The sequence below is a fragment of the Sebastes umbrosus genome, chromosome 15 (assembly GCF_015220745.1).
Source record: "Sebastes umbrosus isolate fSebUmb1 chromosome 15, fSebUmb1.pri, whole genome shotgun sequence".
Classification (NCBI taxonomy): Eukaryota; Metazoa; Chordata; class Actinopteri; order Perciformes; family Sebastidae; genus Sebastes; species Sebastes umbrosus.
The window spans coordinates 5,289,662-5,316,848 of record NC_051283.1 but is presented as its reverse complement, the minus strand read 5'-3'; the positions used below and the strand labels follow the sequence as shown (position 1 = coordinate 5,316,848).

General features: G+C 41.4%; 1 protein-coding gene and 1 long non-coding RNA gene across 12 annotated transcripts in view; one reads left to right on the top strand and one right to left on the bottom strand.

The window, feature by feature from the left end:
* ptprua (protein tyrosine phosphatase receptor type Ua) overlaps positions 1 to 27,187 on the top strand; it is a 271,405-nt gene that overhangs the window by 240,778 nt on the left and 3,440 nt on the right. For 5 of the 11 annotated variants that reach the window (XM_037793901.1, XM_037793904.1, XM_037793903.1 and 2 more), the window contains 9 exons: positions 3,416 to 3,513; positions 6,687 to 6,803; positions 6,979 to 7,133; positions 8,947 to 9,082; positions 11,412 to 11,561; positions 14,369 to 14,683; positions 18,971 to 19,096; positions 22,890 to 23,047; positions 24,850 to 24,985. In XM_037793901.1, coding sequence (XP_037649829.1) covers positions 3,416 to 3,513; positions 6,687 to 6,803; positions 6,979 to 7,133; positions 8,947 to 9,082; positions 11,412 to 11,561; positions 14,369 to 14,683; positions 18,971 to 19,096; positions 22,890 to 23,047; positions 24,850 to 24,985 — 1,391 coding nt within the window. Of the gene's footprint in view, positions 1 to 3,415; positions 3,514 to 6,686; positions 6,804 to 6,978; positions 7,134 to 8,946; positions 9,083 to 11,411; positions 11,562 to 14,368; positions 14,684 to 18,970; positions 19,097 to 20,930; positions 20,988 to 22,889; positions 23,048 to 24,843; positions 24,986 to 27,187 lie in introns of all 11 variants that reach the window. The other 6 variants (XM_037793898.1, XM_037793895.1, XM_037793894.1 and 3 more) reach the window with 3 other exon arrangements.
* LOC119502738 overlaps positions 22,401 to 27,187 on the bottom strand; it is a 49,842-nt gene continuing 45,055 nt past the window's right edge. The window contains exons 3-4 of the long non-coding RNA XR_005210149.1: positions 22,853 to 23,067; positions 22,401 to 22,736 (exon numbers count right to left, since the gene is read on the bottom strand). This is a non-coding gene — a long non-coding RNA (uncharacterized LOC119502738). The remainder of the gene's footprint in view (positions 22,737 to 22,852; positions 23,068 to 27,187) is intronic.

The following is a 27,187-nucleotide window of genomic DNA, read 5'->3' as shown; positions in this document are numbered from 1 at the left end:
GCTGTCACCTGCCCCTCACACGGCTGTCACAGCAGGTTGAGGCTGATTTGTTGTATCTTAGATGCATCTAAAGGCAGCTCTGCTTGTGCAGCAGGCAGCAGGTGCTCTGGGCTAACTCTCTATTATGTCCAGAGATGAGGGAGAGGGAGAGGGAGGAGGAGGCGGACGAGGAGGAGAAAATGCCAAGCGCACTCTGAAAGCCCCGAGTCCAAAGCGGCGGCATGTTGCGCTATGCATACAGATTCACCCAGCCGCTGGGATCACACATCATCTGTCTCTCAGCTGACTGCCCTGCCCTCTGGCGATGCATTAGTGGGCTTCTCCTGCTGCCGCCGCTGAAGAATTAACATCTCATATCACTAATACACATAGAAAACCAACGCGGTGATTGCTGACAGGGGAGGGAGCTGTGAATAACCCCGTGAAGAGGAGGCAAAACAGCGGTTAAAGTAGCTGCCCACGTGTTCATATTAAAACGTACACAGGCTGGCGTCGGCTCACCTCGGGTCAAATACACTAAAGACCAGAATCTGGCTGTTATGAAAGGAAGAGCTCTGCACATGTCCTGTTTTTTTAACAGGCAAGTTTCTCCTCCTCCTCCTTTTGTATTTCTCAGCCTTCGCAGGTCTTTGCATGTTTGCCCTGGAGCATGTAATCAATGGATACCTTTTGATTCATTTTGTTAACACGACTGTGGAAAGAAAAAGCAGTGAATACAATCTGTGGAGAACAAAAAAAGCATCTTAATGACGATGTGTTGCTTTCTTTTTATCTTTTTTAACTTCAATAAAAACATGAAGTTAACATTTGTCCACGCCAGACTGGATTAAAGCCATGCCCTTTTTTTGCTAGCCTCCCTGTAAAGCCATTCAACGGCTTCAACTCTTTTCAATTATATTTTGACTCGCACCCAAAAACTTTCAGATCACTTTGATTCTCAAACATCTCCACTGGCAACGGGTTTCTTTACGGAGTTGGCTTTAACCCGTTGAACTCTGCAATAGAAATGGTCCGCCAGCGCCAACATTGCTATTTTTGCTTATTGTGATGTTGTTTCTCGGAGTATCTTCAAGGGCTTCATATCCCTAAAATCTGTACAACATAAGCTAAAAAGGTGATGTAAGACAATAAACCGTAATAACTGATAAAAGTATTGAAATTGTGTCATAAATAAATACAAAAATGTGATGTTTTTTCCTAAACTTGCACTAAATAAACACCCAAAACATATTGATCCAAAACATTTCTAAATATAGGAACTATGGCTGTTAATCGATTAAAATATTTAATCGCAATTAATCGCAAAATAATTACAGATTTTTATCTGTTCAGAGATTTGCCAAGTATTTAATACTCTTATCAACATGGGAGTGGACAAATATATTGCTTTATGCAAATTTATGTATTCATTTATTATTGGAAACCAATTAACAACATAAAGCAATGACAGATGTCCAGAAACCCTCACAGGTACTAAATTTAACATAAAGAAATATGCACAAATCATAACATGGTAAACTGCAGCCCAACAGGCAACAACAGCTGTCAGTGTGTCAGTGTGCTGACTTGACTATGACTTGCTGCCAAACTGCATGTGATTATCATAAAGTGGGCATGTCTGTAAAGGGGAGACTCGTGGGTACCCAGAGAACCCATTTACATTCACATATCTGGAGGTCAGAGGTCAAGGGACCCCTTTGAAAATGGCAATGACAGTTTTTTCTCGCCAAAATTTAGTGTAGGTTTGGAGCGTTCGTCCTTCGTGACGAACTAGTATGACGTGGTTGGTACCAATGGACTTTATCTTGTTTTTATAGCGTTAACTTTGACAGCCATAGTAGAAACATGAACAAAATATTTCTTAACAATCCATAAGTTATTTGAACTATGCACATTTTTTAGTTTTCGAAATATGTTCATTTTTATGAGCAGATCAAGTGCAAAGGTTCTCTGATAGTTTAGTTACATTCCCCGCGTAATGTAATGTAATGACGTCTTCAGAGCGTATAATGTGATGACGCGAAAGACAGAAGTCACAGCTTTTTGCTGCAGAAAGAATTAATGCTCTAGCTATTATGTTTTTTTTAATTTTAGATTGATTTAAACAGGATGATGCAAATAACGATCTCCCGGTGCCATTACGGGGGCAATACTCTGTCGCCACCACGTGTTGTCACCCCGTTTTGTACCGCACGTAACGTAATGACGTCATCACGAACATACGACACGATGACGCGAAAGGCTTACAGCCTTAACTTTCTGCTGAAAACAAAAAACTGAATGCTCTAGCTATTACGGTTTTTATTTTAGATCGATTTGAACAAGATCATGCAAACAACAATCTCCTACGACCATTACGGGGCGATTCTCTGGCGCCACCGCATGTCTCACCATGTTTTGTAGCATGTAAGATAACGTAATGACATCATCACGAGCATGATGACGTGAAAGACTTAAAGCCTTAACTCTCTTCTGCAAAAACAATGAATACTCTGGCTATTATGTTTTTTATTTTTGAGATGCAAACAACGAGGTCCGTTTTTGAAGGGTTAAAGCTGGAGTCACTCTCTCATCTATTGTCAGAAAAAGCCTCTAAAAGGCGCTTGGTATAATTGTAGAGGTGGTTAACGGTTAACAGGAAACACATGTTTTAATTTGAATCCAGGAGGTAAAAGTCAGAAGTGTAATTGCCCCAATGTGGGTAATTTATTAAGCCATCAATAACAAATAGCACATCGCCAGAATTGCATTTTGTATGATATTGTGCTGCATAAACATACTTGAAATAAAGTATTAAACACAATATATATTAAAGAGAAAAAAAATAGACCTACTACTCTGCCGGCACACATGAGGGATGATAAGGTACAAACCTCCTCTTAAAAAAGCCATCCAGGTCAGTTACTGGAGACAAGATAATATTCCTATTAAACAAACTGCGTGGGTAGAAATGAATAGACGTCTTGTTCACTAAAAGCGGTGCAGTGTGTTTGGCAGAGGAGGGCGGTATGAGGGAGGACCTTGTGATATTATCAACGCCACGGTGTAATGAAATCAATGAAAGTGTCATCTTCTCCAGCGGGCTGTGATTTGTGTCTGCCACTGGTGCTCGGGAAAGGCAATACAGGAGCTTGTTTGCACAATGGTTGAGGATTTGTGGGTGTATTGAAATGACATTTCTCTGTAGTATTAGGAGAACACGCAGCGGGCAATAGTTCATGAATGACACATTGTTACTCTATTACCTGGCATGGAATACACACCGCCTCTACATTGATGGTTATTGCTGCTATTTTCTCTGACTTATGGCTCATCCTCTCCCGCCCTCCTTATCCTCCTCTCTCTTTCTCTTCCCTCCGCCTCCTCTTCTTCTCCACCTACTGTATACCTCTACTGTATATCTCCTCCTCTGCAGGCCCCAAGCAGGAGATGATCTACGACTTCTGGCGGATGGTTTGGCAGGAGAACTGCTTCAGCATTGTCATGATCACCAAGCTGGTGGAAGTGGGCAGGGTACGTTTCCCTTCCCTTTTGTCCTGTGACCTCACCAGCCACCTGTGAAGATGGATGGAAGGAAATGTATTTCTGGAGCTCACTATATATCAGAAGAGCCGCCGCGCTGTGTGTTGTGGGAGGAAATGGCCGTCGCTGTCTGATCATGAGTGATCGCCTTTTTTGCTTTGGTGGCTGTGCTCCAAGGTCACGGCTATGATGTATATGAAGGAAGTTTGTGGCCTCTGTTCTATTAACTATACCTGCCTCTGGTGAATACAAAAGGCTACAGTTATAGTATTCAATATACATACTGTATATGAACGGTACATACCATTCATAAACTGTCAGATATAATCTTATTGGCATTGAGTACAGTGTTCAAGATGCACATTTATATCTGAATAATGTCTTCTATGTCAGGGGTTCTCAAACTTTTTGGGGCCAGGGACCCCTTAAAGGGGAGAAAATATTCCAAACACCCCCTCATAATCGTAACACGGATTAAGCATAATGCTTACTACCATTTATACCCTTAGATAACATTGGAACTATTTGTATTCTTAAGTCAGGAACACACCAGGAACGTCAGGAGCGCGTGGCAGCTGCGTTACCTCTTGTTTTTTATTACGGCGTCCGTGTTAACAGGTTAGAGCAGCCACACTACCCGCTTGAGACGTGTGTCTCACGCACATCACACGCGTGTCTCAGCTGCGTCTCTTCTAGAGAATATAGGTCTCACCTATTTTTGACGCGTGCCGCACGCGTTTCACAGCAACAACGGACAGTGAAGGTGATCTATTGACTGTATATTGACATCATACCAGCAAGATTACTACGGTTTCAATGTCTATCTGTAGAATAGTAGTAGTAAAGACTCATTTTTAAATCAACACTTACTGCTTTAAATTCTAAATAAAAGCCCTCAAGCATTTTTCTGTGGACAGAATTCCTTAATTTGTTAACACGAGGCTTTTATTCTGAAATATGTGCCGGACAGTGTTGTAGAACATGCAGTGACTTGGAGAGCTCCGTGAATGAATATAGTACGGAGTTTTAATTGTCGATTATTACTATTATTTACAAATTACCACGCGTTTTTTAACCTGTCTCTGTCTAAAATAAATATAAATTATATTTATAATGAAATGAAATGGTCATTAAAAGGCAAACTCTATGTAGAAAGAAAGGGCTGGCAGCAACAGAAAAGCAGCAGACATGCAGCTGAAACGCAGCTGTTGTGAACACCTGGAATCACGCAGCCACCACGCCACGCAGCCGCCACGAGCTCCTGACATTCCCTGTGTGTCCCGGGCGTTAAACTTTTCAACCTAAATACTTCAGACCTGTTTGATAGTGATAAACAGAAACACATTTCAATTTGAATCATCATAATACCACTTTTTTTTGCCCTGATATTCAGGGTGCTTTGTAATCAGATGTTGCTTTAGCGTGGCCGGCTTCATGGCTTCGTTTGCTACCACCTGAAGACACACGATGCATCTTGGTCTCCCGTCGCTGTCGCTTGATATAACTGTTGTCATATTATCCCAATTTAGCTAGCCTGGTCTTAGCGTCACTTGACAATACGGACTGACTCAAATATTTCTCTAGCTAGCTAGCTGGCTAATAAGCGAAACTAAGCAGGAGCAGGAATGGATCAGTGAAGTGACACATCATGACAGATTGACATGATGTGTCACAATCATATCAGAGTTTCTATTGGCCCAGAGCTAACGGGGGTGGGAGTAATGGACACAATATGCTGTCTTATTGGCGCAAATAGTCCCCATCTGAAGATAATGTACTTTTTAATGATACAGCAGAGACCCCCTGACAGACTGCCATCGACCCCACTTGGAGAATCACTGTTCAATCGGACTGGATATGGTTGCACCCAGTAGGCAACCTCCAAGTCTGAAAGTAAAGCCGGTGCCGAAGTGCATTAAACTTGCATTCTTTCTAACAGCCAGCAGGGGGCGACTCCTCTGGTTTCAAAAAGAAGTCTGATTATATAGAAGTCTATGAGAAAATGAGCCTACTTCTCACATGATTTATTACCTCAGTAAACATTGTAAACATGAGTTTATGGTCTCAATCGCTAGTTACAAATCTTCTTCAATACAGCATGATGTTCATTTAGTAAATTATGGTTTAATTTAGAGTCAGATAGACCATAAAGCAGGGGATGCTTTAGGGCAGTGGTTCCCAACCTATTTCCCCCCCTACTTGTATCTAAGAAAACCTGATGCTAACAAGCAAGCCAGCAAGCGGAATATCAGCATTTTCCTCAGACATATTATAAAAATACAAAGAAAAACAATTTCTGACTAAAACTTACAATATATTTGCTTCTTATGTCCTGAAAAAATTAAGTTCCATGGCCTCCGCCATTTCTGACAACTTGAGCACACACCTCACAACAACAACAACTGATTTGCTAAATTGAGTCGCACCATTAATTACCTTCGCTACCAGAGATTTTAATGGTGTTTAAATTGGTTGCTAAGAAACATCTAAAACTGAAAATAACAGACAAACAATGCAAGCAAATAAGTGTCAGCCAGGGTCACGAATTAACAGGGACTCGTTGGGGAAAATGTGACAAAAAAATAATAAAATAAATACCCTATATAATCAAGAGTGCACCTTTTAGCCTTTCATCATTTCACACGGCCGTGCTATATTCTTTCCCACGCCTTGTAGGTGAGAGAAATATTGCATTTTCTTTTTTCGGGGATCAGAAAATGAGTCTGCAGCCTGCAGCAGTAGAAAATGTTGACACCACGCAACCGGCAGTAAAAAGGAAAACGTCGACGCCACAAAAAAACCCTGCATCAACGGAAATATGAAATAGCCATTCACTTAAAAACTTAAAAGTGTATGTTTGTGAGGGCTGTCTGGTTGGGGACAGAGAGAGAGGAAAATAACACCATCACTGACAGTGAGTTCTATATCCAGGCTGCCTCTGGAAATCAGATCAAAACACGTCTTATCTAACCTTGGTGTCAACACTTTGTACGTGTCAAATCTGATGCTGGAGACGATTGGGAACAACTGTGCTAAAGTCCAAATATTTAGCGAAAGGTCACAGCGGGATTAGAGCATTGCAATTTGTCTGCTTGTTGAAAATCTCTGTGCCTGGTTGGTGTGAGCGAACCTCTCTGAACTCTAGCTGTTTGTTGTTTGTCCAGATGAAGTGCTGTAAGTATTGGCCCGATGACACCGAGCTCTACGGTGACATTAAGATAACGCTGCTGAAGACGGAAACACTGGCAGAGTACACCGTGCGCACCTTCGCCATGGAGAGGGTGAGTCATCCTCTCGCATCGTCGCAACTCTCTCTCGGTGTAGACTCTGCATCATGAACCGATATTTCATTCAGCTTCGTGTTTGTTTAATTGGTTTCTATTTGTGAACTCCTCTTTCTGCTCTTATAATAAGAATAATAGCATCTCATTAGATCTTCCTGATTGTTTCTTCTAGAGAGGTTACCCGGCCAAACATGAGGTGTGCCAGTTTCACTTCACCTCCTGGCCTGAGCACGGGGTGCCGTACCACGCCACCGGCCTGCTGGCCTTCCTGCGCCGGGTCAAGGCCTCGACACCTCCCGACGCCGGGCCTGTGGTGGTCCACTGCAGGTAACACGTCATTTTCCTCTCTGATAATGATTTCAGATGTATGTGCTTTGAATAATCCCAGCCTCGGGATATTCTTCTACTCTTTAATATAATATATTTCTTTGATGTTCAATACAACACTTAATTTTGCTCTGTTTGTTTCTACTTCAGTTTTGTGTTTTTCTCTACATTTCCCAAAATAGTGTCTTGGTGCTGTGTATGTGTAGCTGGAGAGAACAATAGTGACAAAAAACAAATACAAAAACCGAACTGTCAAACAGGATGTTGCATTTCACACATAACCAGCAAGAAATTCACAAAGATTGTAGGCAAGATGTCTGCCTTTTTGTTGTGAAGGACTTTTAGTTCTGTAGGACATTGAAGGGATATTTCCATCCACCTGTTAATATGTACTAGGGATGCACCGATACCACTTTTTTTTCAGACCGAGTACGAGTACAAGTACTTCCATTGGGGTACTCGCCGATACCGAGTACCGATACAAGTACTTCTCTGTGCCAAAAGACCCTCGTTAACAGCCAGCTGGAGGGTGTGAGCGACACACGGCAGGCTGGGGAGTCCCGCATACGAGGCGGTGCGCCGCGACCGGCTCTAGGTCGGCGTGGAAAGGATTGGGGCGAAGGTGGCTCGCTGCCGCAGCTTTACAGCACTGCCCGCCTGGACCTCGCCGCACCGTGGACAAAGTGCTCGCTGCGCCCTCTCTCCCCACCGGGGAGGGACGGGGCCCCCTGCTCCCGGTGCGACTGTCGACCGGGGCGGACTGTCCTCAGTGCGCCCCAACCGCGTTGTGACCCCATGTTGGGGTTTGGTCCTCATAAAAGGCGCGAGGGGTCTGCGGCGATGTCGGCAACCCACCTGACCCGTCGCCAAACAGGGACCAAGGAGTCTAACGCACGTGCGAGTCAGAGGGTGCAAGCAAAACCCCGTGGTGCAATGAAAGTGAGGGCTGGCGCGCGCCGGCTGAGGTGGGATCCCGGCTCAGCGGGGTCGGGCGCACCACCGGTCCATCTTGCCTGCAATGTCGGGGAGGTGGACCATGAGGACCCGAAAGATGGTGAAGAGAGGTTAACGTCACGCTGCCGTAAAGTGGTATCGGTGCCGCTGTATCGGAGCCGTTTTGTGAGTACGAGTACATGAGCACAGTATCGGACCCGATACCCGATACTGGTATCGGTATAGGTGCATCCCTAATATGTGCATTTTAAAGTCTCCATGAAACGGAAGTTCGAGCGTCTCTAACTACGAGGGAGGGATTTTGAGGGAATGACGTCAAAATGTAAAAGATACAAAGTCCATCGTTCTCCATCGTGTAGCTGGATTATAGAGTTCCTACAGCTCAAGAGTCTCCCACTTTATGTATTTTTGTACATGCTACCTTTCGTACCTGATTGCGTTGTGCATAATGTGCCACAATGTCAACACCAACAAATGATATAGTGCTGCATTCTTCATCATTATAAGTCCAGCAACTACAACCGGAGAGGGCTGAGGCGTTCACAGATACTCCCACACATGACTTTATCGCGTTGTTAGACCCACACAGGGAAGCCATAGGGTGTTTTTACATGTCTTAGCTCTCCAATTAAAAGGTTTTTCACTTTCTAAACTTCAACTCAAAATGTGTATGATGTCAGAACATAATGGTCACTGTACTCGCTTTCTTTCTTTCCATAATAAAACCCCTTATTATACTTGACTCTTTGAGTATTTCGATCATTACTAAAGGGCTCCCTGCTGAGACTCTTTTTCCATTTCAGTGATGTATTCAGGCTTGTTGATCCTTCTCTTCTCTCTCTCTCTCCTCTCTCACCAGTATGGGGGCAGGCAGGACCGGCTGCTACATTGTGCTGGATGTCATGCTGGATATGGCCGAATGCGAAGGAGTGGTGGACATCTACAACTGTGTCAAGACTCTCTGCTCCCGACGCATCAACATGATCCAGACTGAAGTGAGTGGGAGGGCGGGAATGTGATTAGAGAGAGGCTGAAACTGTTAACCAGGAGCTCACAGGTTTGATCTTCATAAATACAGAGCTGCTGGTAGATCACATTTTCCATCGCTCATATATTTAACAATTATGTGTGTTTGCATTAAATGCTGGCACCGCGCCATATGATTATGAATCACCCAGAGAACCTGATATGGAGAGTGCTAAAAAAAAAATCAAAGTAAAATGTAGAAGTGCCGGTACTACCGGTGAGCACCAGCCCACTTTGAGCACTGGATATTAGCATACATAGGTACTTTCTGTTCTACAACTTGCCATTGAAAGATACAATTATTTAAGGGTAAAATGTTAATAGTTTAACCTCTTCCACTCCGCCCTCCTCTTTTTCATAGACCAATTTTTGTCATTTTTCGGGGGGTACAGGAGGTCTTTAGGGGGAGATAGTGAAGAAGTGGTGTACATCATCTGAAAGCTGGGGACCTGAAGATTAATTTGAGATGCAGCTCAGCACCGTGTGTCAAGTTGTTCTAGTCATAAATCAGAAATAAACATGAATTCATTCATTCATTAAAAATACTTTTTGAAAGTGTATAAGGGCTTATAGCTATTTGATGGTCATCCCCATGTTCTAATATGTCACATAAGTTGCTGCACGTTTTTTTGGGGTTGATACCATTTGTTACACAGATTTGGTGCTAAATTTGACCATTTTTTTTACAACTGGAGTATTGATAAAAATGATCAATAATCTCTCCAAAATACCACATTAAGATACCAAGACCTTGAGGAACACCATAGAAAAAGCCATGCTGTGATTTGGTTTAAAAAACTTGTGACATTTGGAGATTTCTGCAAGAATTGCATTTTCCGGCGATTGGATGGCGAGCACTTCTGTTGTGTAAACCGCTCAGAAACCCCCTTATTGTCAATCTAGCTAGGAAAGCCATCCATCCTCTGAATGCTCTAGGTCTCTAGTTGGTGTTTGTAAAGTTTCATGAGGCTGTGATTATCTTAGAGGTCACCACAGGTCATTTTATACAGTGAGGTCAAGTTTAAAAAAAATGGTCTCATTACAATGAAATGTCTCCTATGGGGACTAACATCATCACACATGAATACAGTTGGGCTCATTGGATCCACAAGAGTCTCAGCTTTACAGTGATACCCAGTTTATGTAATTCAAGACTGTTTAAGGACCCCAGTATGCAGAAATATTCAAATACACCATTTTAGAATAGGCGAAAACACATTTATACTGCATGTGATTATCATAAAGTGGGCATATCTGTAAAGGGGAGACTTGTGGGTACCCATAGAACCCATGTTCATTCACATATCTTGAAGTCAGAGGTCAAGGGACCCCTTTGAAAATGGCCATGACATGTTTTCCTTGCCAAAATTTAGCGTAACTTCATAGCGTTATTTAGCCTCCTTGCCGACATTCTAGCATGACACCGATTCCTGAGGTTTAGAGTCTACATTCATATGATATACTGTATATATATATATATATATATATGTAACTTCGGCCGAGGGCGCCCTCAAGGAGTGGAAGAGGTTGAAGGCCAGGTATAATAATTGTGTTACAACATTCACTTCCAGAGAAGAAGTCATATTAAAGAAAGTATGAACTCATATACTCTTTAATTTTTAATAAACACTTAATTGCAAGTTATTCTAAACAAAGTTTACTAAGTGTGAACTTCTAATCTTCAAATAAACAAACCAGAAAAATACATTAATTACTAAAGTATATAATGACAGGTCTGGAAGTGGAGACTAAATCGGAGGTAAATACCAAAACAATGGCGTTCATCCCTCTTTTTAATTTCATCTCTTCACCTTTCAGCTACAGCTCGTCTACCAGTTGAATAAATATTTCCGCAATTACAGAACACATTAAAAATGATAAATAAGTTGGAAGAGGGACAGATTTATGGCTGCAATTTTGAATGTATCCTCGCCTCTTTGATCTTTTGTTTGGTTGGATGTCAAAACAAATGTCCTGGTTTCCTCGTTAATTGCACAGCTCATGACGGTATTTAACCATTGTGTGTGGGCAGTGCTTTTGCTCTTCTGATGTGTGTTTTCTTCACTTTTTTTACCCCATTTATAGACACATTTTCTGCTTCGGGAACAATGCCCAAGAGTGGGCATGGCGATGTTAGGAATGTTTGACAGTTTTGACTATTAGTCAACATTCAACAGCAGTAATTAAATTCCGCATTGTTCTTCACAAGTGGGCAATTAACAGGAGGCTCATAAGTGCAGTGATGGGTTTTTGTCAAATTTGTGAATGTTTTCCAACGCCGCTGTCTGTCTCTCTCAGGAGCAGTATGTGTTCATCCACGATGCCATTCTGGAGGCTTGTCTGTGTGGAGAGACCGCCATCCCGGTTAATGAGTTTGCGCTCACCTTTAAGGAGATGCTGAAGGTTGACTCTCAGAGCAACACCTCGCAGCTCAGAGAGGAGTTCCAGGTAACGCACGCAAACACGCCATTTGTATTTAAGTTTGTTTTAAAGGTCCCATATTGTAAAAAGTATGATTTTCATGTCTTTTATATTATAAAGCAGGTTTAAGTGCTTTATAAATATAAAATATCGAAGCGCTCAATATACGGAGAAATACACACAGCCCGTATTCAGAAATTGTGTGTTTGAAACAAGCCGTTAGGATTTCTGTCCATTTGTGATGTCACAAATATACAATATTTAGACCATTACACGGTTTTAAACGTAAACATTCTAAATGTGTCCCAGAGTATTTTCTGTTGCAGTGTATGTAAATAACATCAGCTGACAGGAAGTACACATGGACCCAAACTGTTGCCAGGCAACACAATTCTGTTGCAATTCTGTTGAAATGCACTAAAACGGAGCGTTTCAGACAGAGGGTAAATACAGGTATATTTAAGCAGACAGTATGAGGAAAATAAAGTTTTTTTTTGAACATTACAGCATGTAAACATGTTGAAGCAGAAACACAAAACACAAGTATGAACCTGAAAATGAGCATGATATGGGACCTTTAATGTCTGTATGATGGTTTTAGATTGATCCCACTCATTCCCTAACCAACAACTCTAAACCTTTAAGCTAAAACCTGTAAGTTATTGTTCCTCTACAGTGGAAAGAAGGCGGACTGGGCAGTTAATCACATCTTATTTTCAATTACAACTCAGGCTTCAAACTGTTATGAAAACAATATAATCAAGATCAAATTATTGATAAAATACGATTATTGTGCCACTTTCCGTTTCTCAATGATGCTCTCATTTTGTCTTGTGTTATAAATCCAGCGCACCCTCTTTCTTTTACAACTGAGCGCTTTCGCTCGGCGGGTGGACAGCTGCTTGGTGTGGGAGGATCCCCTCCCACCTCCCCCCCAGCACTAGCTGGTCCTCACCAGCCCTCGCCGGGGTGCATTTCCTGCAGTGCGTGACCGGCTCTAGATCGGTTTGGAAAGGCCAGGGGTGAAGGTGGCTCGTGTCTCCGGCCGTGAGCTTTACAGTACCCCTCACCCTGACCTCGCTGTTTCACTGGGGCCTTTGTATACTATACTGTTATTTATTAGAGCACAAAGTTCTTCATAAATCTAGCCTCATAATTCTGCTCTCCACCAGATTGATGCATTTTATGCTTCAGTAGGCAGAAAGTTGTTGGCATCATTGGGCAAAAATTCCATAATAACCTTTCAGCATATTGTAATTCAAGTGTTCTGAGAGAAATCTAGACTTCTGCACCTCCTCATGGCTCTGTTTTCAGGCTGCCTGTGACGGGAGACTTTGGCCAATCACAGGTCATTTCAGAGAGAGAGAGCGTTCTTATTGGCTGTTCATTCAACGGAGGCAGCTGTCAATCACTCGCAAACTCCGGTCAAACAGTCGAACTAGGCAGCGCTGATCAAATATGAATCAATATTCTGTTACTGTAATGCCTATTTCTCTCCTAAGATGTTGTCAGAAACATCTTGTAGTGCACGGTTCAACTGTAAAATGAGGAAGTTTGCTCCGGCTGGTAGGCGGTGGGCGGTGCTCGATGTTCCCTCAACTGATCTCAACATGGCTGCCGGGTCACAAACTTTCTCATTTTTTCCGGGATATTTTTGGCTTCACTTTTGTACAGTGCAGAGTAACAAAACTCCACCGTGGCAAATGCTATTTGGCATTTGAACTAAAACCATTTAGACTTCAATGTGCTCTACTCAGCTTTTACTACTGTAGGCTGTAAATCTGAAAAAATCACTGCTGAACCCTCAAAAGTAGACAACAAATAATGAAATGTCCTAAAACCTCTTCTGTTATATTATTCTGCACAAGCCTTGCCACTAATGGACTATTTTTTTATTTAAATAAATTCACTACAACTCTCTGCTTTCTAGTGTATACCGTCTTCATGAAAGCTTCTACATCTTGCCCTTCTAAACACACTGTAGGTCTTTTGGTGAGAAATGTGCTCCGGTTGTTAGAAATAAATGAACAGTCAGCATGAGAGTGATAGCCACCAAGGCCGAAGCTGCTTTTCTAATCAGTATACATTAAACATACAAAACCTTTAGCTCAGCAGAAAAAGTTTTAGATTGCAACTAAGAGTGTGTATTTGTCTTTTAATGTAATGGTATTGCCTTGTCCAGTTAACACCAGTTATAATGATGTTATTGATTGGCGACCTTTGGCCAGAATAATTAGATTTTTTTTTCCTCTTCCACGTGCGGCTCAATTACCCCTCTCTCAGTGCCGCTCATATCCAATAAGACAGCCGCTCATAATTGCGACTTGTAGTCTAGACGTGATATTGCAGTTATGAGCCGTTCATTTTGTCTAAACCAAAAGGGAGTCATTCACAATACGAGAGCAAGTTAGATAATCAGCATTTCAATCTCCATTGCTTCGTAATATGCTTATTCATAATGTATGAGATTGTGCTAAATGTGTTTTTATCCATTAAGCCTGGCGGGGATTTTCGCTGATAATGAATGTGTTTTAAAGTTTCCCGGAGATGATTGTAGATAGTTGTGCTTGTCAAGTATTGACAGTCGGGACTGTTTGAGTGGAGAATATTTTCATTGCCTCTGTCCATCTCTCTTTGATCCCATTTCGGTTCCGCTGCGTCTGTCTCCTCTTATCGCAATCTTTATTCTTTCATTTTATCTCTGCATCTCCGATGTGAACACATTCTCAAAACACACGCCAACGTTTTTAATTATCTCCTCCGCTTCACTCTCTTCTCCTTCACTCTCTTCTCCTTCACTCTCCCTCCTCCTCCTCCTCCTCCTCCTCGTTCAGACGCTGAACTCGGTGACCCCTCACCTGGATGTGGAGGAGTGCAGCATTTCTCTGATGCCCAGGAACCGCGAGAAGAACCGCAGCATGGACGTGCTGCCGCCCGACCGCTCCCTGGCCTTCCTCGTCACCGCCGAGGGAGAGAGCAGCAACTACATCAACGCGGCGCTCGCCGACAGCTTCCTCCGGCCCGCCGCCTTCGTGGTGACGCCGCACCCGCTGCCCAGCACCACAACCGACTTCTGGAGGCTCCTGTACGACTACGGCTGCACCTCGGTGGTGATGCTCAACCAGCTCAACCAGTCCAATTCTGCCTGGGTAAGAGGAGATTAGATTGTCTAACACTAGGGCTGTCAAAGTTAACTGGATAATAACGCATTCATTTGTTTTAACACCACTCATTTCTTTAACGCATTAATGCAACTTGTGATTTTATCATTTGAAACTAGAAAAAAACTAAAGAATCCATTGATACCAACCATGTCATACTAGCTTGTCGGGAAGGAGGCTAAATAATGCGCTAAAATTTGCCGAGGAAAAACTGTCGTGGCCATTTTCAGAGGGGTCCCTTGACCTCTGACCTCCAGATAAGTGAATGTAAATGGGTTCTATGGTTACCCACGAGTCTCCCCTTTACAGACATGCCCACTATAAGATAATCACATGCAGTTTTAGGGCAAGTCATAGTCAAGTCCACCCACTGACACACTGACAGCTGTTGTTGCCTGTTGGACTGCAGTTTGCCATGTTATGATTTGTTCATATCTTTTATGCTAAATGTAGTACCTGTGAGGGTTTATGGCCAATATTGGTCATTGTTTTGTGTTGTTAATTGATTCCCAATAATAAATATATACATACATTTGCATAAAGCAGCATATTTGCCCACTCCCATGTTGATAAGAGTATTAAATACTTGACAAATCTCCCCTTAAGGTACATTTTGAACAGATAAAAAATGTGCGATTCATTTCTTATTAATCACGATCAACAATAGACAATCATGTGATTGATTGCGATTAAATGTTTGAATCAATTGACAGCCCTAGTATGAGTAAAGTATACGCCGCAGTCACCTAATATGAGGATCTGAATTAACATAAGACATGTGGGGACACAGAGGATGTTATGAGAGAAGGGGTGCGTTGACCCAGTTACTATGGATGACATCATGTTTCATGAATGAAACATACCGTACCCGCTACGTCTACAGGGATCGGTTGACAGGTGACCGATCTGTGTCAGTGTGAATGTGAAATAAAATATCACACCTTACATTAATGCACAGGATCATGAGGAACAAATTGAATTATAGATAGAAAGATAGATCAATCATATTTTTCAGCAAAAAAAAAAATCATCATACTTTGATATGATAATTCCACACATCAAAGTATGAACCAAATTTACCGGATAATCCAGCAATGGCCATGAAATCCGCTTTATTTGTGTATTAATTGCAGTTGGTGATTATTTAATGTGCACTTAATGAACTGTTTAACAAATTGGGGGTCCAACTTGATGAATAATTCTGACAGCTGAGATATCTCGAGCTCATCGGCAATGGAAACTGTATTTTTCCAGTGTCGAAGTAGCGGATTGCAAACTGTCATCTCTGGTCTTATTGGATTGTTTCGACTTGTTGGTGACTCATTACCTGCAGCACATTACTGACAGTGAGTAGGTCTTAGTGATTGTGTCTGACTTCTCTCAGACTTAGGAGCTACTTTTAATGCGAAAATGCTCTGTAGCTGACTCTCAGACCAATAAGTTGGGAGTCTAGAAGTTAGGACATTGTGACACAGCATTATCACTGTTACCAATTCTCGCTTGATTCTCATGTCATGTAAGCCAGTCAGAAGTCTGGCGTCTGGTTTAAAAAAGTTTTGACAATGTGAGGATTAATGGAATACTGGAATTTCTAACTTTGATACAATACCTTGAAAAATAAATATATTCAATACCATTTTCGATACCGAAGGGGAAAATTGACACAACATTGAGGGCCTGAACTTTGTATTATAAGATAGATAGCAGTGTGAGTGTCAACTCGCTGTCGGACAGAAGAGAGCCGTGTATCGATACTTCAAAAAATTAAATTTGAAACCGTTTCAAATATTCAGTATCGATATGTATTCATTCTGAATATTTTTGACAACATTAGTGAGGATGAATGAGACATTTTAAATGGTTTACATAATCTAAACAATCTGAATACTGGAAATGTCCATCTATAACCTATTATGACAACGTGTCATCCTCAACATATTTTCTACCCCATCGATGGAGGAAACCCAAATATAAAAGTAAAAATAATTTTATAGGTGCAAATAATGATTATTTTAATTGTTTTTATTTCAAATAAATGTTTTGTTTTGATGTGGGGTTGTATGAGGTACTTATCCATAGTCAGTGTATTACCTACAGTAGATGACGGTCGGTATGCCCCCAGTTTGGAGAAGCAGACAGGAGTACCAGCACGGAATCAAAGTAATGTACTGCTCTAGAACGCAGGAGTTGCTGGTCTACTGCTGCCTGAATCGGTTAGTTTGTTTATGTTATTGTGTGACTTTGGTGAATCCGAACTAACCAAAGTTACACAATAACACAAACAAACTGACAAAAAAACTTTAAATCTATAATGACTGTTTTTTTCAATGGAGTCTGGTTGCTTAACCAGATAACAGTTTCATTTCTCCGTCAGAAACATAGACTGTACAGCTGTTGCACAGTAAGGTAAACCGGCCCCGTGGTTCCGTGCAGTAAGGCTGCACAAGATCAGGCAGTGTGGCAAAAATACAAGTGTTTCCATTCATTTTGAATGGGGCAAGTGCGTTTGGGCTGCCGCTGGGGCTGAAAAAAACACAGCGGAAAAGTAGAAACAGAATCAACTTTTGGAGAAACGCAACCCGACGTCACGCTGCGGTGGCCAATTATGTAATCTGCAATCCAGAGCTGTACAACCCAGCCATGAGGGAACAAAAGACGTTAATTGTCGCAATTGAGCCATTAATGTGACTCGCCCAGACCGCCGCACAACCCTGCGTCGATTCGCCGCACGGAAGCAAAGTACTGCTTTTGATGGGGCTGGCAGCAAAACATATTTTAGACACCTAAAAGAAAGACCCACCTAAAAAACAAAATCAATATCAGTACACTATTTAGAACATTTTCTGATGGCGTGCCGACCATCATCTATTGTAGGTAATACACTGACTATGGAGAAGTACCTCATACAACCCCACTTCAAAACACCCAAAGTATTCCTTTAACGTCTTTAGATTTCTTTTTTTTTTTCTTTTTTTTTTCAATTAACAGTTTAAAACCTAAAGACGGTGAACCACAGCGATATGAAGCAGAGAACAGCAGCAAATGTTTGTTTTCATGTCACTCCTCATACTGTCCACTGTCACATAAAGGCAACATGTTATTAAGTCATTTTCGCTCGTGGATGTCGAAAGAAATCAGCTGATTCTAAATTCATAAATGTAAACATGACTGTTCGCATTACCACGTCTCATGGTGTAACATGTGGAGACTCGCAGTGACAACACGCCATCCGTATCGGCCTTTCCTTCAGATAAGACTGAATGTGACACGCGGTACAGTGAGAACGGGTCATCACGCGTCTGGCCTTTCAACTGGTGCTCTGCCAACCGAGCTTCAATCCCGCATTCACGCCGTCCGTTTAATTTACACGGGCTGTCACGGGCATTAACACGTTCTTATCGTCTCCCCACCATGTTTGCTCATGCGTGGGTTTTTGCTCTGCCGTCTCCCTATCGCCTCCTCTGTCACCGTGTCATGTCGGATTCCTGCTCAACATTTCCACCATGCCTGTCAGCTGCAACCTGTCCTTCTTCCTCTGTCACTCTGTTCTCTCTCTTTCTCCTTCCTTGTGTCTCGCTGCCAGTGGATTAACAGTTCACTCCCCCAACACACACACACTCTCACAGTTTGCCCTCCTGAGTTGGAGCTGCCTGTCTCTTGTCTCAATGTATAAATATTTATCTCCCCCTCCTGCCCAATGTCACCTGTTAATACCCTTCTGTCATTGTGAAATGCCATTATCACTTCCTCCTCCAGGGGTCCCCTCAACCCCAAAGTCACCGCACAACTCATCAGCGTGTCAACGCCGCTCCCCTTTGTGTTTTTTTCCCTTCTCCTATTAGCCGGGGGGACGCGTCTTTGAAGCGGCGGTGGGTGATGTGGAGACCTTGGCTTTTTGCGTGCGCCCAACCTCTCGGCTAACTTCCTGTTTATCTCTCCCAGGCATAGCCAAGGTCTCCTTCTGCATTAATTTATAATGCTAATGGTAATGATTTAGACTCATGAATAATTCAGGCTAGGTGAACGCGGCTTTATGTGAAGGATTGTTCCTGGCGACGAGCGGGTTGTTTTTTTGCTCATTTAATTTGCGGTCGCTATTTGTAGATAATCATTGTCATTTAGGCTAATTGTCTCTGCTGTCAATACTCAGGTGTCTTGTTACTGGGCTTCACCATCACTGACTGCTGACATAATGATTTGTACTGCCGCAAGCAAGTGTAGGCTAATGGCCTGTTTCCTCTTCTCCTCTCCTCTCCTCTCCTCTCCTCTCCTCAGCCTTGTCTGCAGTATTGGCCTGAACCGGGGTTGCAGCAGTTCGGGCCGATGACGGTGGAGCTTCTGTCCAGGACGGCCGACGATGACGTCATCATCCGTCTCTTCCGGGTTCAGAACATCACTCGGGTAGGTGTAGTCCCACGGTCCTAGCTTGAGACGTACCTGACAGCCGGTGTCATGAACCAAAAGCATGACAGTTGGCAACTCTTGAGTGGTACTGCACTGCATTTGATTTCAAGTGTTCCTGTTGTATCCAGAGTTTTACAATACTGTAAATACAACTTAATACTGTAGTCTCTAGCTATACATTATCAATCAATCAATCAATCAATCAAACGTTATTTGTGTAGCTCGTTTCATACGGGTTAGAGCAGTTGAAAGTGCTTCACAGGTGACTGACAAGCTGAAAAAAAGACAGAACAAGTGTGGAAACAAGACAAAAACAATTTAACAATTTTAGAGTAATGCATGTGAGTCAATAAAATGATAAAAATTTAATGAAATAAATTAAAAGCTATAATTACAGTAATAGTAGTAAAACCGTGTTAAGTAAAAACTAGATTAATAAAATAGAGTAAAATTATACAACTTAAATACAATAAAATAAGCGAATAAAATAACAATAAAATGTATTAAAATCATACAACTTAAATAAAATAAGTGATTAAAAAAATAACAATAAAATATAATAAAATTATACAGCTTAAATACAATAAAATAAATAATTAATATGATAATAATGAAAAACAATAATGTACAACTTAAATAAAATAAGTGATTAATAAAATAAAATAAAATAGGTGGTTGATAAAATAACAATAAAATAGAATAAAGTTATACAACTTAAATAAAATAATAAAAAAAAACAATAAAATAGAATACAATTATACAACTTAAATAAAATAAAATAAGTAATTTAATAAAATAACAATATAAACACATCTAATTACACAACTTAAATACAATCAAATAAGTGAATAAAATAATAACCATTCTTAATCAAAAGTCTGGCTAAATAGGTAGGTTTTAGGTTTTAAGTTAATGATCAGCAGTGTTTTACCTTGACTGAACTCAACCAGGGCTCTTAAAGACATCTGTGCACAGTGAAAGGCTGCACATGCTTCAAGTTTTCTTAGTTTCCCTTATGAAACCTGCTTATTTTCTCCAAATGATTTTCCCGAACCTAATCTAATGAAAGGATGTAATAGCCTTCATTTTGCTGCCTTCACAGCACAAATAAACATTAAGATCCGAGTCTAAACTCCGTATCGCTCTAACTGGCCTTGCTGCGTCAGTTTGACAGAACTAATTGCCGTTTAAATGTTTAATTTTCTTATGAAATGACATGTTTCTGCTTTAATGTTGGATATGGACAAAAACACTCAAGTCCTGCCTCAGCAAAGAACAGTTCCAGCTGTGCGTTGCTTTGGGAGGCATTTCCTGGCACTGGATCAATTCATTTATTTTTAAGAGAGTTAATGAAGTCTGATACTAATATAATGATTCAGAATGGTGACCTCGGTCCAAGCTGCCGTTTGTTGTTCCCAGCGGTCGCAATGATTTGCAGCATAATAATAATCCTACTTTGAAAAAAAAGCAACTGTATCAACAGTGTGGTGATGTAATTAGCCACATATAGTCCCGGGACTTGTTTGAGCAATTATGTGATATTAAACTTCTATTATAAACTGCATGTTTTTACAATCTAAAATTACTGAAAGTTTCTTGATTTTGACCATATCCAATATTTCAGTGTGGCTTTTGTGTAGCTGAATGTGTTTGTGTAGCTGAATGTTTGTGTGTCCGAGTAGTTTAGCGTAGCTCCGGCTCCCATCCTTAGTCCTCCGTAGGTGCTCAGTAGACGCTTCCAGCCTCCTTTAGTTGACAAACCCTCCTAGCTCTTGTGCCGTCTCACCCGACACTCACGTTGGCCTAAACCTCCCCACATGACTCTCCGCAGGATCCAGAGGAGACAGACGCCACAGAGCGAGACACCGATAGGCTCTTACCCAAGAAGGTACTCCATTGTCCAGTAGATAGAGCGAAGGTGCTACGAGTAGTGTGGTTGCCAAGCAACAATGAACTGTGATAACTGGGTATATTTAATGCAACAAGTGATTGAAATTGATAGCTTCTACTAGTTCACACCAGTGGTATTGTGCTTCTGTTCCTCCGAATTAAAGGTACCGTGTAGAGTGTTTGACCACTAGTAGATAGGATGAGGATATTTTCCCATCGGTTAATAAACTCATGAACACGAGAGCTTACTTTGATCTTTAGCGTTAGGCCTCTCCGGCTGAGTGCACACCGGCTGTGATCGCTCTGTCCTCCGCACGGCGATTACCTCATTAACATTATGGTTCCCTGATAGGTCAGCAACCTTTACTATCAAAAGAGGCATTTTAGGCAAAAAAATAAAAAATCTGTCTGGAGCTGCAAAACATTTGAGCATTGTGATGAAGGTAACACAGTTTATAGTCTAAGTATATAGTATATAAGTCTAATGCAGTGAGGGCCAAAGTACAGCGTAGTATTAGGGGAAAACAATTGGAAATTTCCAGAATAAAGTTATAATATTACAAGAAAAATTTTGTAATGTTACAAGAATAAAGTCATAGCTTTATGAGAAAAACAGTCGTAATATTACGAGTATAAATCATAACTTTATGAGGCAGACCCCTGCCTTGTAGCATTGGGTTTAAATCCAAATATTGCCAAATAGGCGCTTTTGGTTTTCATTTTGACACCAAATCCTCCGCCATCGTCTGTCAAGTCTCTCTGGTACCGTGTTTGAAATCTGACCCCTGCTACTCTGAGCTGAGACTCCATACGGACAGTTTCACTTTCAGTTTGTAGCGTCCGTCGTACGACTGTGTACTGACAACACGGTGCTGATACGCAAAAATGAACAAAATGTTAGAGTTGATCCAGTGTAAAAATGTTCCAAACCGTTTTGATATTGAGCCACAACACCATACCGGTATACCGACATTTACCACTATGTCTCGCAGTTGACCAGCAAAACCGGAAATGGACCCAACTCTACTAAATGGGTTTTATTTCTATTAAAAAAAGCAAAACGTTGGTGGGGCGGGAGGCAAGTAATGTAATCAGTGTATGCCCAAACACAGTGTAACACCGGGCAAGCTTACTGGAGGTGCTATGGAGCAGTCTCTGTTTTGTGTGCATGTACGCTATTCTGTGTACAGAAAGGTAGTAATGTGCCACCTAAGGTAGGAATGAAGAAGACTGCTAGCCATGTAAACATGTATGTAAATAATACAGGTTTCTCTTTCTCTCTCTCTCTCTCTCTCTCTCTCTCTCTCTCTCTCTCGATATAGATATAGATATAGATATAGATACAGATAGATATAGATATAGATATCTATATATATATAGATATCTATATCTATATTTATATAATATAATGGAGCATTTAGCATGGCCAAAAGATGAATTAATACAGGCTTAATATGGAAACATTGCTTTCAAAATCACAATAACAAACACATTAAAAGAATGACACGAAGAAGAACGATGAAACAAAAGGACAAAAATGTAAATATGACTTCATAAAAATGCAGTGTTGATACTTCTGATGGCACGGTAGTCTCTGTTTACATTCATTTCTATAATGTCTCACTCTACTGTGGTCGGTCTCAGTACACCGCTACACTGCAAACTTTAACAGCCAATCAGAAGTTGAGAACAGGAGCTCCACAGTTGAACTCAAGCCGGTTTGAAGTGTTGACAGAATCCCCTCTGGCTGAAAACCAGATAGATGTCTGAATGAGTTTGTGATGTGTGGCAGCGTATGTGGTGGGTTTAATGCATATATATGATATCATATATTGGGGAAAAAATATATAAAACTCTTCTCACTTCTTCCTCCCTCTTCCTCAACTCTTGCTCTCTAAAGCTTCAGGAAGGTCAGCTGGTGGTTCGTCACTTCCAGTTCCTGCGCTGGTCCCCGTACCGCGACGTGCCCGACTCCAAGAAAGCCTTCCTCAGCCTTTTGGCTCAGGTCCACAACTGGCAGATGGAGTGTGGAGAGGGACGCACCATTGTCCACTGCCTGTGAGTCCGCTTACATACATCTGAAACGTACATCATGCGTGTTATTAGACTTCAGCTGCAGTCTATGTTCATGTGACGTTGATGTGACAAAACTAGGGCTGGGCTTTATGGCGATATATATCATCAAAACAATATAAAAATATCTATCTTGTACATTTTTCCAGATCGTTTCTATTGCTATATAGGCTGGGCCTATATTTATTTTTTCTCTAGAATTTCACTTAAAACTGTTAATTTTGCACTCAATTTCTTAAAATGAGAAACTACTTAGTACTTTTCATTTGTCAAGTATTTAATTCACACAGGAGTATGTAAAAATAGGCTTTACCATGAGGTTATTTCATATTTATTAATTGAATTACCAGAAAGCATGCAATATCATGATATAAATATATATATATTGTTATCCAGATGTGAAATGTCCTATATCGTGATAGATGATTTTGGCCATATTTTGCCTGACCCTAGACAAAACTATTATGAATTCACCTCATAAATGTTATTATTGTCATAATGGAAATGCATTAGAAACAATGTTCAGACTCCATTGAAGGATGGATGAGATGCCACACTGCATTCATAGTATTCACCTCACTACTGTTGTTTAAAGGGATAGTTCGGGTGTTTTGAAGTGGAGTTGTATGAGGTGCTTATCCATAGTCAGCGTAAACCAGAGCAATGTTCTGCTGTGGACGGGGGCAGCAGCAAAACATATTTTAGCCATCTAAAAAAAAGTGTAAACTATATTTTGAATATTTTCGCCAGTTTACCTTACCATGAGACGGCTATACGGTCTTATGCATGTTTCCGACAAGGAACTGAAGCAGTTATGTATGCTCTCGCCAAAGCCACCAGACTCCATTCAAATTTGTTTTAATTTGACCTCACAGAACACAGGAGTTGTTGTTCTACCGCTGCCTCGATCGGTCAGTTTGTGTGTGTCAATATGTGACTTTGGTGAATCCGAACTAACCTTTTAAAACACCAAAGTCACAGAATAACACAAACAAACTAACCAATCGAGGCCGCGGTAGACCAGCGACCCCTGTGAGGTCAAATTTCATTTTTTTTCAATGGAGTCTGGTGACTTCAGCTCTCCATCGGAAAGGGCTGTCTGATGGCAAAGTAAAGTGATGACAATATTCTAAATACACTTAATCTGATATTGATTTTTTAGGTGAGGTATCTAAAATTTTCTGCTGCCCCCGTCCACAGCAGTACATTGCTTTACTTCCGTGCTGGTACTCCCGTCTGTTTCTCTAAACTAGAGGCGTGCTGACCATCATCCACTGTAGGTAATACACCGACTACGGATAAGTACCTCATACAACCCCACTTCAAAATACACTCAAACTATCCCTTTAAGAGTCGCCACGGTCACAATTTCCCTCTGTAACTCAAGAGTTGATGGGATTTAATAACTGAAAAGTATGCAAACTTTCTAAGTGTGTGTGTCTTTGGAGGCGCCTGCCTTCCATTAGATTTGTCCCACGGTCTCCGTGTCAGGGCCCTTTGATCTCTGGAGGTCAGGCTGTGTGTTAGACATCTCATATTTGATTAAGTTCCCCGCTCCTGTATTTTAATGAGAACTTTACTCCGATATTCATCTTGAAAGTCTGCCAGTTGGCCTTTTTCTGACAGCATGCTTGATCTGTGCTCAGTCAAACTGTGACATTTCACTCTGTAGCGTCCCCCCTTCGAGAGGCTGTCTGAGCTGCTGTACCACATCTTTATTAGGTCACTCGTGTCTTTACGCTTCCTATATCCTGTATGTTTGTGTGTGTTCGTCCTTTCTGGAGCAGGAATGGCGGCGGTCGAAGCGGTACGTTCTGTGCCAGCACCATGATCCTGGAAATGATTCGTCATCACAGCATGGTGGACGTGTTCTTTGCTGCCAAAACGCTGCGCAACTCGAAGCCAAACATGGTGGAGACAATGGTGAGCAAGCCGGGATCTTTATCTCTCTTTACTGCAACATATTATATTATACTACGCCGCTGCTGCTGCCTCAGACGGGGATGTCAGGGAAGTGGAGAGAGAGAAATTGCATGAGCCACTTTCCATAAATCAAAACGTGTTTTTACTACTTGTTTCTCTTATTCGATATATCTATTTAGAAAAAAAAATGGAAAATTCCACAGTAAAGGTGTGTTTAGACTGAATGGAAATTAAATTATAGATGCACACAAAGTCAACAGAAAGCAGCAAATAGGTGCAAATTGATACAGATTTTCTCAAGGTGGCACAGATTGAGAAAATGTGTCAAGTTGAGCGATAGATTTGCACTTATCCTGAGGCCATTTAACTCCCAATCTATAAACATAATATAACAAGGAAAAGGAGCGACGGAAGGGAAATAGCAGGGGTTTTGATAAGCTCAGTCAGAGTGACCCCGTGTTTAGGGCACGACGCTGGCGTGGCGCTTGCGGTCCAGACGGCGTTGACAACACTCAGGCGAGTGTCTGTACCCGACTCTGTCTTGTCGGTGAATTTCAACGCGTCGAGCAGCCAAACTTTCTGTGTAGGTGCAGTTTTCCTGTGATTTGTCTGAGAAATCCTGATCTATTTTCCCATCAACACTGATGAATATGACTAATTTGCAACAGCTAACAGCATTCTTCGAGTCCGCTAATTTGACCGCTAGATGATGATCTCACACTAAACAATGAATGTTCTCCTGATAAAGCTTGAGAGTTTGAAAATAACTTTATTTGTATACCACTTTTCAAAATAGAATCAATGAACAAACAGCAATAAATGGGAAAACATGCCATCGGAAACAATACAATCAAAGAACAATGTAAGATAATGAGAAAATAGAAGATATGAAAAAACCCTAATATATGTAGTAAATTAGTAGTAATGTAGTAAAGTAGTAGTGTTTATTGGTCATCAACCTTGCGATTACGTACGTATTATTGAAAAAAAAAATAGTCTTGAAGCTTCAGGTCGCGGTTACGCCCGTGAGACACACAGAGCCGGTGTAGACAGCTGCATAGATTAACATGAGAACGTATCTGTTGCAACAGACGGGCGATACAAAAAGGCATCTGATATACTTGCGGTCTAGCAACGGGGTTTGGCTGGTTCCACACCTCTGAATTAGTGCATCACCTTCTTGCATAGCTGGCTACCTCGCTACACCCATGGAAAATAACAACAGAAAAATGACAAATAAGTGTGGATGAAAGCAGCACGGCTGTACAGGCGGCTGTAAGTCGACTTACAGAAATAACAACTGTTATAAAGGCCCATTGCGTATATTGTCAGGGAAACATTTTTTTAATAAGAACGGCTGCTGGAGCTACCACGTTTCTATTTTGGTAAAGGGACAAAACAAAACAAACTCCCGCCTCCCCCAAAATAAATTGGCCAACAAAAACATAAAGTCAGGCTAAATCCATCTCTAGACCGAAAGTCGTGTTTTTCTCCGGCGCGTCTGACGCAGCAGGTACTCTCATGTTAATCTATACACCGGCTCCGTGCAGGCTCGCATCTCATGGGCGTAAATGCAACCTGAAGCTTTTAATACTGCAGACTCCATTGCGATAATACACACATAAACGCGAGCTTTGATGGCCAATTAACACTATTACTTTAATACATTACTACAATTTACTACATATTTTAGGATTTTCATTATTTTATAATTTTTTATTTTCTCGTTATCTTACCTTGTCTGATTGTATCGTTTTCGAATGGCATTCAATGGTTTGTTTATTGATTCTATTTTTAAATGTGGCATACACAACATACATATGGCATGGCATACATAACGTTTTCTCTTTATCAGCAGCAGGGAAACATAATGGTTTAGTGTGAGCTTGTCATCTAGCAGTGAAATTAATTAGTGTAGGCCTCGCTTGGGCTCAGAGAGCTGTAACCTATTTCAAATTAATCATATGCATCAGTGTTGATGGACAAAACAGATCAGGAATACACAGACAAATCACAAGAACACTGCACAGAAAGTTTAGCTGCGCTTTTTGCTGCTCGACGCTTTGAAGTCCGCCGTAAATCGGCACAGACGGTCGCTTCAACGCTTAGTCAGAGTCTGAGCAAATTCACAGTCAGTGCATAGCTAGCTAACACGGCTGTAAATTAGCTTCACATTCAGTCTGAACACCTTTTAAAAAACAT